The sequence below is a fragment of the Zea mays genome, chromosome 5, assembly GCF_902167145.1.
Source record: "Zea mays cultivar B73 chromosome 5, Zm-B73-REFERENCE-NAM-5.0, whole genome shotgun sequence".
NCBI classification, from domain to species: domain Eukaryota; kingdom Viridiplantae; phylum Streptophyta; class Magnoliopsida; order Poales; family Poaceae; genus Zea; species Zea mays.
In genome coordinates this window covers 196,098,699-196,110,979 of record NC_050100.1, presented here as the reverse complement: position 1 = coordinate 196,110,979, position 12,281 = coordinate 196,098,699, and the positions used below count along the sequence as shown (strand labels likewise).

At 45.6% G+C, this 12,281-nt stretch overlaps 2 protein-coding genes across 2 annotated transcripts; both read right to left on the bottom strand.

The window, feature by feature from the left end:
- Positions 1-835: 835 nt before the first annotated feature.
- On the bottom strand, positions 836-2,208 carry LOC103627501 (ethylene-responsive transcription factor ERF038). The gene has a single exon (XM_008647788.4). It carries the CDS (start codon positions 2,023-2,025, stop codon positions 1,192-1,194), a length of 834 nt encoding a protein of 277 aa, XP_008646010.1. The 5' UTR covers positions 2,026-2,208; the 3' UTR covers positions 836-1,191.
- Positions 2,209-3,220: 1,012 nt separating this feature from the next.
- On the bottom strand, positions 3,221-9,767 carry LOC100216704 (putative dnaJ chaperone family protein). The gene is made up of 8 exons (NM_001143109.1): positions 9,649-9,767; positions 8,895-9,066; positions 8,624-8,798; positions 8,383-8,521; positions 4,495-4,628; positions 4,278-4,420; positions 3,992-4,190; positions 3,221-3,879 (listed from the first exon to the last, which is right to left on the bottom strand). Exons 2-8 carry the CDS (start codon positions 9,045-9,047, stop codon positions 3,554-3,556), a joined length of 1,269 nt encoding a protein of 422 aa, NP_001136581.1. The 5' UTR covers positions 9,048-9,066; positions 9,649-9,767; the 3' UTR covers positions 3,221-3,553.
- Positions 9,768-12,281: the final 2,514 nt, after the last annotated feature.

Below are 12,281 nucleotides of genomic sequence, written 5' to 3'. Positions count from 1 at the left end.
CAAAGACTAGGCACAAGTCTACATTCTGGATGATAAAGATGGTGTCAATCAAGCCAAGGAGGAAGACGAAGGTGTCAAACATTAGTTGAGGTTGAACGGACATTGTATATGTGAGACATGCTTTTTGTGGGGGTGTGCAAGAGGGTTTGCTGCTTTGGTTCTCAAAACTAAGCATGGAGTGTTTGATGGTTTAAGTCCCAAAATAACTAGCGATAGGTTGTGGGTTTAACTAGTTTGGGATTAAGACCTAGGAAGCAAGTGACGTGATATGTTGGGTCATTGCAAAGCTTGCATCAAGACAAAATGAAGTCACAAAGACATTGGGTCCAGTCGATGCATCAACAAAACTCTAGAGATAATTTTGCCCCTATAGGTATTGGGTTGGGCACTTCATGTAAGGATATGTGGGGAAATAATAAGATTGCCTTGGATGAATCATGTAAAAGATGATGATATAGGGGAGCTGTTGGAGACAGCATAAGTGCCTATACGTGGAAGATGGTTGTGTGAAGCATAACTTAGAAATTGGGTTCTGATTTTAAGTGGTTGAGAGTTTTTCCTTATAATTAACAAGTTCTTAAATCTCCGGCCATAGCTGTTTAAGGACGATATAGCTATGTTTTTTGGTGTATAATTTAGTTGTTAGCATGCTATAGCCGGCTATTTGCTGTTTATAGATGTAGGCATGTAGCTCGTTAAATGACTTACTAACCGGTGATTAAAAACACTAGGTTAGAAAGAGAGAAATTTTCTCAACAATATCATTGCATGAAACGCTGAAGATGTTGTTAAAAACACTAGGTATTAGACTTAACATGAAACGCTGAAGATGTAGTTAATTAACTCAACAAGATCAATGCATATAATTCATTTTCCGCATTACAATATACATACATTCAGTACGTACTGACAATAGAAGCCAAGTACTCAACCATATACAACTGTAATTTGGCCAAAGTCATTAGAAACCAATATATATAAGTGTGTGTTCATACAGGCAAGTAGGCAAGCCACTGTTTCACCGCATCCTACAACGACTTGCCATCCGGAGACCACACAGGGCACAGGAAACCATGCGTTTCTATCTCTCTAGCCTGCACAACGCACACACGAAGCAAAAAGCACGTGGCATCGGTCGTCCGTTTCAGGCAACCACCGGCAGTTGACGGCCGGTGCGTCCGAACGGAACGGCTAGTCCGGCTGCACCGGCGCGGCGGCGTCCAGCCAGCAGTGTTCGTGGGCCCACAGAAGCGGCTCGCTCAGGCTGTCGCCGCCGTCGTATTCTTCGACCGCCGCCGGAGCTGCCGCCCAGATGGGTGACCAGAGGCCGTCGCTCAGGTCCATCAGAAGGTCGGGCAAGTCGAACAGCACGCTCATCTCCTCCGCGTTGCTGGCCGCGGCGACCTCCTCCGAACTGGCGGCTGACGACGATGGCGTCTCGACCGCATGGGAGGACTCGCATTGCTCTACCTCTACGTCGGCATCGGCGGCGGCGGCAGCAGCCTTGGCTGCCGCGGCCTGGATGTCGGCGGGCGAGGTGGACGCCGGGCGAGGGAGGTCGTGCGCGAGGTGCGGGAAGTTGAGGTGCGCGCCGCGGCCCTTGATGGCAAGCGCCGCCACGTCGTGGGCGCGCGCGGCCATCTCGGCGGTCGGGAACGTGCCGAGCCAGATGCGCGACTTCTTGCGCGGCTCCCTGATCTCGGACACCCACTTGCCCCAGACGCGCATGCGCACGCCGCGGAACGTCGGGTGCCTGGTGCCGGCGCTCCCCCTCTTGCGCCGCCGGCCGCCGCAGTCGTCGTCCGCTATGGCGGCCTCGGGCGGCGCCGGCGCCACGCCGCCACCTGGAGCAGCGGACGGGGACGCGGTTCTCTTCCGTTTCACGTTCTTGTGCGGCTTGCCGGTATTGGACGGTAGCTCCTGCGCGCCATTGACGACGCACGAGCCGCCGACGGAGTCGGAGGAGGAGGAAGAAGAGGAGGAAGAGGAAGTCATGGGCGCATGGAGTAGTGCGTCAGCTTCCATGGCTCTTTCTTAGAGAGCTACGAGACAAGGCAGGGGGGCACACTGCACCCGGGGGCCGTGGAAGCGGTGCTGTGCGGAGGAGAGCGCTTCCGGTTACCGGGCATAAATAGCTCGAGCGCTCAACTCAAGCTTGTGTGCTGCTAAACGCCACCTCCACCACTACAGTAATACAGCTACGGTGTACACCCACCAGGCACCACACCAGCACCGGGTAGCGACAAAGTTGGTGAGTCTGTCATCGTATAGGCTGCAGGGTTAGTTAGCAGGTCCTTAACTGAATAGAAAAAAAAAACTGACAAATTCCATTTCTGAAGCTCTGTGTTACATTACTTGCAAGTGGTATGCAACCGTCAGGACCGTCAGTGTATAATGAAATGCGCTATGGGCCACTGGGCAGACGATTTGTGGCAGTGTGATGCTGCTGAAATTGACCAATTGTATAAACATCTGTCCAGACGATTTTATTCTGTTTGTTTAGTGCGGCACGAAGGGGTTTTAGACAGGCGATCGCACATAGAAAAGTCGCGTCTCAACCACTAGACGTTACGTGCGTGCGTGCGTGCAAGCTAGGCCGAGACTCGTATCGACTGGAGTCTGGAGAGGTGGCGGTGCAGCTGCGGCTAAAAAAGGGACACGCAAACGGCAAGGGGGAACAGCGTGCACGTGCTGCCCGAGAAAATTCACAAAGTGAAACGCGTAGCAATAGAAAAACTATCGCGTAAGGTCAGGTCAGTCCCACGTGAGGAACCCGCCTGGATTGCGTTTTTCGAGCAAGCTGCATCAAGTCTTGCACCAATCGTCGAGACGAATCAACAGTCCACCACCGCCCCGTCGTGATCCGCAAACGTCACATCTCGAGCAGCAAGATTCCCCCTTTCCACCACCCGAAAAAAAAGCAGCCGAAAAAGAACGCAGCTGTTCTAGCAGCCACCTGGCAGATCAGGCGGGGTCGATAACAGTAGCACGATATGACGATAGGGCAACCAAAATGGCGGGGGGCACATGTCAAAATAGCCAAACTATCATCAAACAGAAGAACACGGACTCCAAAACAGCCAAACCATCATCATCATCATCAAACGAAGTGCACACAGACGCCCCGTCCGGTTCCAGACGATTCCCAGATTAATAAAACACCTCCCCCCTCCCCTGCGGTTCTCTTCCAAAAGACAGCGGCAGGCAGAAACGACCTTTTGAGCCAGCACCCCAGGGTGCATCACAAATCATCACTACCAGCAAGCTCAATGTTTCTTACACATCAAAAATAGTAGCACACCATGAACATGATACCTTTTTCACGGGTACAACAAAATAACATGGAGCAGAGCTTAACTAACACCAATCACGCATTGCAGTTCAAACAAGGAACATGCCATTCCGGGCTCTCATTTTTTCCCTGACACTAGGATGGAACTAACAGTTTAAAGTTTATAAAACGATTATATTTTTGCCAAAAAGAATCGAGATGATCAGATGGATAAAAAATCCTGCTGAAACTTTTGGAGAACAGTTCCAACGAACACGGATTTTACTGCTGGGCACATTGCACCCTTGGTTGAGCATCCTCCTCCTCGTCTTCATCGTAGGCTTCCTGCTTCTTCTGCTGCTGCCTGCGCCTCATCTCCTCTTCAATGTTGACATCGTGAAGGGTGGTCTCCTCGCACTGGTCCAGCTCCATGTCCGACAGTTGGCTCCCTGGTTTCGGCGGAAGGATCTTCTCCAACGATCGGCACTGGGCAGGGGAGAGCGCACCAGGCTCGGGAAACACCACGTTGAATTCAACAAACAGACGGCCCTTCATGAAAGGACGGCCATGCTGAGGCATACCTTCATCGTTAATGGCCTTGTGTTGACCTATTCCAACAAAACATAATATCAGTGCATGCAGAACTGAGATTTTATTGGATAGGATAGTTGAGCTCAAAGGGATATAGCAAGCAAAAAAAGAGAAAAAAATATATCCTACCTGGTTTAATAACCTCCCCGGGGTCAGATTTGATCAGAAGCTGTCGCCCATCAAGATGAGTAAGAACAAACTGGAAGCCACACAATGCTTCGGTGAGAGAGATTGTGTGCTCAACATATAAGTCATCGTACATCCTCTTAAATTTTGGATGGTCTTTAAGTTGCAAGACAAAAACAATGTCTCCTGTAACCGTATCAGGCTGAAAAGAGCGAAAATCCAAACATTAGATAGATACTGATAGGATGCAGATATGTGCATGCATGTGTAAACTGTAACAGAGACTCACAGCTTCATCAGCTTGACCCTGGAATACAATCTTTTGGTTATGTTGCATTCCTTTCTCCACATGAACCTCTAACACCTTCTTCTCCTGGACTACCTTGTTTCCTTTACAGCTTGGGCATTTGTCCTTGTCACTTATGATCTCACCTAAACATTGAACAGCCTCAAGAATGAACTCAGTGGAACAATATTCTCAAATGAAAGATAAACCAGCAGCATACCTGATCCTTTGCATTCAGGGCAAACAGTGTTCATCTGTTGGATCATGCCAAGGCCTATCTGTCTTGTGATTGTTCTCATTCCAGCACCACGACAACCATGGCATGTTCCTGATGCCCCACTCTTGGATCCTTTCCTGATGGTACAACAAAAAGGGAACGGTGAGATCCATACAGATGAATTCATAGCACAGGCAATAGGACATATTTGGTCACAGTGAAGTAACTACAACTAAAGTACTAAACCAGACAGACTTGGAGTTTCATTTGAGGCGGGGTCACCATACAATGCAATTGTGAAATTACTTATGGTTTGGGCACCAAAAAAACTTAATCATAAGTTATAAGAGGGGGGATATTGCTTCTTGTGTTACTCTACTGATGGAGAAAATTACAAGTTAAGTCTACTACACATTAAAATTAAACAGAAACTTCTGAAAAATGGCAAAAGAAAATATATAAGGGGTAAAAGGACAAATGTCAATATCAGCAACCAAAGATTTTTTTCTCATCTAGCACATGGTCACACAATGAGTATTAGATGTTTTAGAGATAAAAAAAAATATTCCAAAGACTACATCAATCTTTTCAGAAATTTTCCTTGCCAACTTAGTGCCTAAATACAAAGCTGAATGCATCTTTCTATAGCTTATTGCACTTAATATTCCATGTTTGCACCTTTCTCTCTAATTGCACGTGAGTGGGGTGTTGAAGTGTATGAGTCAATTGTCTACCTTCTCGTAACAGCTTAAGCTTTTGGGTTTGACTGGTTAGTGCGTCCACTCTAACACATTGGAACCCTACATGAGTTGCAGCAGCAATCCAACTGTGCATTTTTTGTGCCAAGACAGAATGTTAAGCACAAATCAAGGTGCGTGCGTGTGTGTGTGTGTGTGTGTGTATATATATATATATATATATATATATATATATATATATATATATATATATATATATATAGAGAGAGAGAGAGAGAGAGAGCCCTAGGCTCTATTTAACTATAGGAAGCCCCGACCATGTACCGACCAAGTGCGCGATCGCACCAGACCCTTTTTGGCTTATTGTACCTAACTGCTTACGCCAAATTATAATACGAGTTATGCTGATGTGTGTATCAGTTTATGCAAATATAGTCTAAACATATTACGTGCATCGGGCCCACGATCCGGCCCACGCGCTCACAATTATCCAGTACCACGCCGCCACTATAAAAACACCCCCACGCCGCCAGGGATTAGGTTTTAGCGGCGGTGGCGGTTCTCTCGGGCGTGCGAGCGGCGGTGATCCTGGGGGCCAGCAGCGGTGTCACCTCGAGGTAGGCGACCGACGGCGGTGCTCCACCAGGAACGGGCGACAACGACGCTCCAAGGCAGGCGGGCAAGCGGTGACGGCACTCTCGAAGCGGACGGACGACGGCAGCGCACCCTAGGCCCGGTGACAACGGCGGTTGTCCCGTCCGTCTCTGCGATGGCCACCGCCGCCGCCGCTCCAGCATTTGTGGCGCGACGGCAGATCTGGGGACACGCTCGCGACGGCGGATCCCTGAGGCGCGCACGGTGGCGAGGTGGGAGCGGCTGCAGCATCGGATCCCGAGGGCACGCACGCGGCGGCGGCCCCATGAGGTGCGCACGACGGCGATGTACCAGCGGTCGCGACGGCGGATCCCATGGGGCTCGAGCGCGACAACGTCTCCCTGAAGTGCACGCGGCAGCGACCCCTTGAGGTGCGCACGGCGGTGACGTGGGAGCGACTGTGGTGGCGCGACGGTGGATCTCGGGGGGCATGTGAGCAACGACGACATCCGTAAGGCGTTCATGACGGCGAGGTGGGAGCGGTTGGTGCAACGGATCGAGATTCATGCGCGCGAGGGTCGACCCCTGAGCGCGTACGACTGCGATGCCATCCAAGGTGGGAGCAGCGATGGCGGATTTCTCTAGGCGCAAGCGACGACGGCATCCTCCCCTAGCACGAAGTGGTGGCGCATCCCAGATGCGAGGCGCTGGTTCCGCAGGGCGGCGATCTTATTTTTATGCTATTTTGTATACATATTTATGCCAATGTCAATAGTTTTATGACATATATTTCAGTTCATGGCTCCACTTCCATCTATTTGTCTGTTTATGATATTTCTATTCATATTTTACGCAAACGATTTATTGATTTTATGCATTATCTCGTTTACTTAATCCAGTGTGTATTGGATTCCTACCATTTATGCCATATGTATAAGATATATTTACGATCCACACATTTATGCAACAAAATAGAAATTTAGAAAAAGGTAACCGATCTAAGAAATGAGATCATTTGCCATGATTCCATAAATCTCGCGCATGCTGATCCATTTCTTTTTGAACTCACATTATTGTCATCCTAAATTTGTGCACATACAGTAGAAAACCGGTTTTTACGCAGTCCACTGTAGGGCATAAATAACTTCACCGATCACCGTGTTGTATAACTAGTATTAGTATATATCATAAACTGGTTATAATGAGTCTTAATGCATGGATGTTGGAGAGATCCTATATTTATGGAGTAAATAAAGCATTTAAATTAGATTTTTTTTGTTTCCATACATGTTTTCGTTATGAAATAGATCGATGGTTTACACTAAAATTTATACCCATTTATGTTGTTTTGGTTCACGTTTTACGATGAAATCCGCCTGAACTCCCACGCACGATCAGCTCCATGTCTTATGTTCCGATATATACGGTACCTTCTAGCTTCGTGGGCGTGCTAATCACGATGGTGTGTGGACCCACCTGAACGAACCAATGAAAAGTTCGTTGCCGCTCTCATGTTATGCAAGTCTGAACCATTAAATATGCTAGCATAAACACGAGTAGGAACCAACTACCCGACCAGCGAACACGACGCTGACCCACCTTCGTATATCCCAACTCGACCCCACCACGTGCGCACCTTCTGTTTACGCAAAATATAACACATGTTTACGCATGCATAAACGTGCTCCACAATCGCGCGGACTCACGCGGCCCACTGGCCCGACCTGACCACGTGCGTGACCACTACCTTGGCTGGGGCTTTCCATGTCTATCGGAAGCCCAGGGCTTCTATTACCAACAGCCTATATATATATATATATATATATATATATATATATATATATATATATATATATATATATATATATATATATATATATATATATATATATATATATACACAGGTGAGTGAAAAAAGTGAAATGGCAACATGAGTATTTATTTAACAGAATATCACAAAAATGTGTTTATGGTCCTTGGTGGTTTTCATGAGACAGGATTTCAGGGGGCGGCATTGTCAATATCAAATCAATAATAATCTACCAAAATTCAATTCCAGCCACAACAATAACTCTTTTGTAACTTCAAATAATCATATGTGGTAGACAAAGAAAATTTAAGGTTGCCATGGGAAGTAAAGTTGAATGTAGAAGCTTACAGACATATCATATAACAGACAAGCAACTTGGCAGGCTAAAAGTTCAAAAAAAAAGATTATTGCATAGACCCAAAAGAACTATGCTGCCAGTCATATTTCTACTACAGTGTTGCTTTATCTGTAGATCAGAAAACACTACTTTCAGCAACCAAAGCTGGAGGAGCAAATTCAACACAAGAAACTAGAGTGCATGGAAAATTGCAAATATAAGCCTCTTGTGAAATAAAGCTATGCTATACCTACCACCCTCCCATGAAATACTCAATGTGTGTGTGGTAATGTTCATGTCTGGTTTTTGAACACACATAAAAATCCACTAAGCCAATGATGCATCATTTGAAAGTTGAGACATTAGTATATTTGCAGCATTGGCTACATATCAACACAGCAAAACTGTTCACCAGAAGACAATTTACCTATTGAGAACGAAGAAAAACTTACCCCTTGCACTTGGAGCACAAAGCACTCCGCGATAAAGATAGTTTCTTGGTTGTCCCATTGTACAGATCGTCTAAGGAAACCTTCATAGTATGCACCACATCTTCACCACGCTTTTGTCTGCGTCCTCTTGAGCTACCACCTATTAACCATAAACCGATAAATAACCAGTGTAGTATTTTAATCCAAAGGGAAGCATGAAGCAACGATATATATAAACAACACCACAAGATATTTTGATTACCCCCAAAGGTGCTAGAACCCGGAAAAAGTTGCTCAAAAATGTCGAAAGGGCTATGGAAATCACTGCTGCTGCCTCCTCCCATTCCTTCCTTAAGGGCATCTTCTCCATACTGGTCATAGATCTCCCTCTTCTCCGGGTCACTAAGAACATCATAAGCTTGAGACAGCTCTTTAAACTGCCAAGTTCATCATCAAGGAAAACCTGGCGATGAGAACACCTACAATTGCACATACTAAGCTAATATTACAGAACAAATGTGGACAGAACAAACCTTCTCAGGGTCTCCACCCTTATCAGGATGGTTTTTTATGGCAGCTTTTCTGTATGCTTTCTTAAGCTCATCCTGACTTGCGGTCTTAGACACACCAAGAACCTCGTAATACTTGGTATTGTTACTACTCTTCCTTGGCATGCGTCCAAACATGGTTGATAATAGGTACTTGCTATGAACGGAAAACTCAAATCAACTCAAGCGATTAATAACAATAATAAATGATAAAAAAGTGCCAGTACTTTTCAAAAGAGAAGGTACTCTGTAGCAGTGAACTTACAATAATAACATTGCCTTACCAGACTTACAAAAAACAAGGAACTAAGGTGTGTTTGTTTCCCTCCTAGATTATATAAGTTGGATTATGGTGGAAAAGTGGGAGGGTAAAATATCACTTTGGAACCACAAATAAGCTAGTATTGGGTAGCATTTCAGCTTATTTGTGATCCCAAAGTGTTTTTACTCTCCTACCCTTCCACCATAATACAACTTATATAATCTAGGAGAAAAACAGGCCCTAAACCACGAGCGGACCAGTCCAAACTAGCGGGTAGCGGCACAGGAGTTCAATTGAACACATACTCAAATTAAAGGAAGTTTTTTACTACGCTGCAGCCCAAAACACGAACCACAACACACGGTACGGATCGACGCTATCACACCAGGTCGAAGGATTTGACAACTCACATCAAACAAAGGATCATTCCACAGAACGAACCAAAAGATGCATGCAGATGAGCTAGGGTTTCCTTACTAGCTAAGGAAGGAGTCAGTTCAAGCACGGATGGATCTCCGCCACACGCCGGCCTGCGGAGATCAGGGCGGCGACGATGACGCCGGGAGGACGAGAGGCGGCGCTGCAGCAGAAGAGCGCCTGGATCTGTAGAGGCGTGTACGGCGCGTAGACCGGTACACGCCTATAAAAGAGTTGCGGTTGAGGAAGGTCGGCAAGCCACGGGATGAGTCGTAGTACGTGGGCTGGATTGTTTTTTTTAGAAGAACGTGGGCTGGATTGGTGGGGAATACAGTCCGTTGCCTCGGTTGCGTCATTCCGACAATTTTAGCCAAAGCCCATGTAAACAAACATACAATACAAAGTAGTAGGAGTACAAGTTTATTGAGTTGCAGCATAGTACAGGCTGAAAGTGCGTAACCTTATCACTCCATTTTTGCTCGCTTGTGCGTGCGCCGGGTGCCCGCATTCACCTCGCAGCTCATGTTTCTATGCACCATAAAATTTAGTGTATGTGGATTTTGTATTGAATTGAGTTGTAAAAACATGGGCAGTCGTGGAGGACAACCAAAAAAAATAAAGTATGACAGTGGTCTGGACTGTTGTCTGAACGGGGAGGGGCGGACGGCCGCATGGGCGCATATGGCGACACCGGCACGAGCGTAAGGCGCTCCACAACAACAGATAGCTTAAAATAGAAGATTTATATTGTTGATTATACTGTTTGTAAAATAAAATTTAAAATAGAAGATAGAATAGAATAGTTGCTAGAGACAGTCTAAGAAGGACCATGGCAAACGGCCGCACAGCGCACATCGTATGGGAGCTGAACAGGATGGAGCGCTGGAGTGGGTGAGCCGCAAGCGAAAACGCGGGCTACGAACATAGCTAGAGAGAGGAGCTCAAAGAGCGATAGCGATAAAGTGGGTTACGCGGTACAGGCTACTCCACAAGTCTGCAAGACGAAGAAGAAGGCCAAATAGGACACAAACGCAAGCAAGCAGTGAGGGTCACTGCTCGACCGCCATGGGACACCAATTCTCAAGGGCACCATCTCCTCAGTAGATGTAGGAACCCTCATTCTTATGTCTCAGACTAGCGACTAGCTTTGCAGGCCACATCCTACACACAATAGACTGCAAATAATCTGATATTAGAGTTAAGAATATTGCAAATGACACTGCTAGATAGATCAATGTTTGCTAGGGAGTTTTTTTAGTTTGTGAGAAATAGATTGATATCCCAATATATTTATTTCTTATCGAATATTATTTACAATACCAAAAGCTCTGACATCAACTGAAAAAACTTCTCAAAGCTAAAATTATTAAAGAATTATTTAATGTCTACAATGTCTAAAGAAATGTTAAATAGGCTATCAACTTTATGTGTTGAGAAAAAACTATTACATGCTATTAGTATTGAAGTCATCATTGATGATTTACATCTAGAAATGTTAGAAGTCATTTTTAAGGTGTTCTTTACAAGATATTTGAGGTAACAATCTAGAAACACCTCCGAGGACTTCGCTGCAAACATGACTCAACTATCATATAACTTAAAAGATCATTAGGTCAACCCTAATCCTCTAGTTGGGGACGTTATTGGTAGTGTTGTCATCTTCAACGTTACCGCTCTCCTTTGAGCTGGTCTTCAACTTGGCTGCCAGGTTTTCCATAGCTTGAGTGCAAGGTCTCGCACCTCCGAGGACTTCGCCAGACCAGCACCAACGAAGCTGGCTACGATCATGCGAAGGCCCGCACAAGAGAGGGGCTCACTGACAGCGACGCCACCGACGGGCAAGGTCATTATTACCAAGCGAAGACGCCCTCGAGTAGTCGAGTGGCCCTGCCTCACGGAACAAAGCCCCCCCCCCGCCTTTAACACCCGATGGAAGAGAAATGTGTTTGTAAGGATGAAGACCTCGAGCTCGCTCCCAAACAGGGCCCCGCTCTCGTCAAGTGGTGATGGTCCCACTTGTAAGACCCTCAGCAGGGTAGAATGAATGTTCAGTGCAGTTGAGTCATAGGGTTACTGTATTGTAATAACTCTATTGTATGGAATAATTCGAGAATGTATAATTGTACTTAGGTCTACCTGTCCCCCGGTGCCCATAAATACCATGTTTTTAGCCTAATGTGACACGAATAACAAGACATTATAGTTCCCTACCTAACATTTTGTTGTGCACTTGACCCTTGTCAGCTCCGGAGTGCTTAGACCCACCTAACCACTTGTCAGTAGGTCCAACACCTATTTCTCCTAGAATTTTATATTCCGTCACTTTTTAGAGTTCAGATATAAGTCTATCTCAAATTCATATGATAGAGGACAGAAAATAATTTTATGTATCAACAGATTATGTTTCCACTCTACAACTTACAAGACGTTCTTCGGCTCACAACTATATAATAAAAATATAGCACATAAGTGTCTCTCCCATATTACTAATAATAGTATACAGATATATTTCGCAAAAATAAAATTATATTAGCTTAATTGATTAGTGACTAATGTGGGTGTTTGGTTTCAATGGAAATTTTCAGTCCCTGCATTTTATTCCATTTTAATCAGTAAATTACCAAATATGGAAATTAAAATAGAGTTTTAGTTTTCATATTTGGCAATTTAGAAATTAACATCTAATAAAATGG

Bases quoted from the DNA above. Each gene is read 5' to 3' on its own strand.
- LOC103627501 (XM_008647788.4), bottom strand. From the start codon at position 2,025: ATGGAAGCTGACGCACTACTCCATGCGCCCATGACTTCCTCTTCCTCC.
- LOC100216704 (NM_001143109.1), bottom strand. From the start codon at position 9,047: ATGTTTGGACGCATGCCAAGGAAGAGTAGTAACAATACCAAGTATTAC. The intron at 4,191-4,277 runs GTGAGTCTCTGT...CGCTCTTTTCAG, and splicing joins AGGGTCAAGCTGATGAAGCT to CCTGATACGGTTACAGGAGA. The intron at 3,880-3,991 runs GTAGGATATATT...TTGTTGGAATAG, and splicing joins CGGGGAGGTTATTAAACCAG to GTCAACACAAGGCCATTAAC.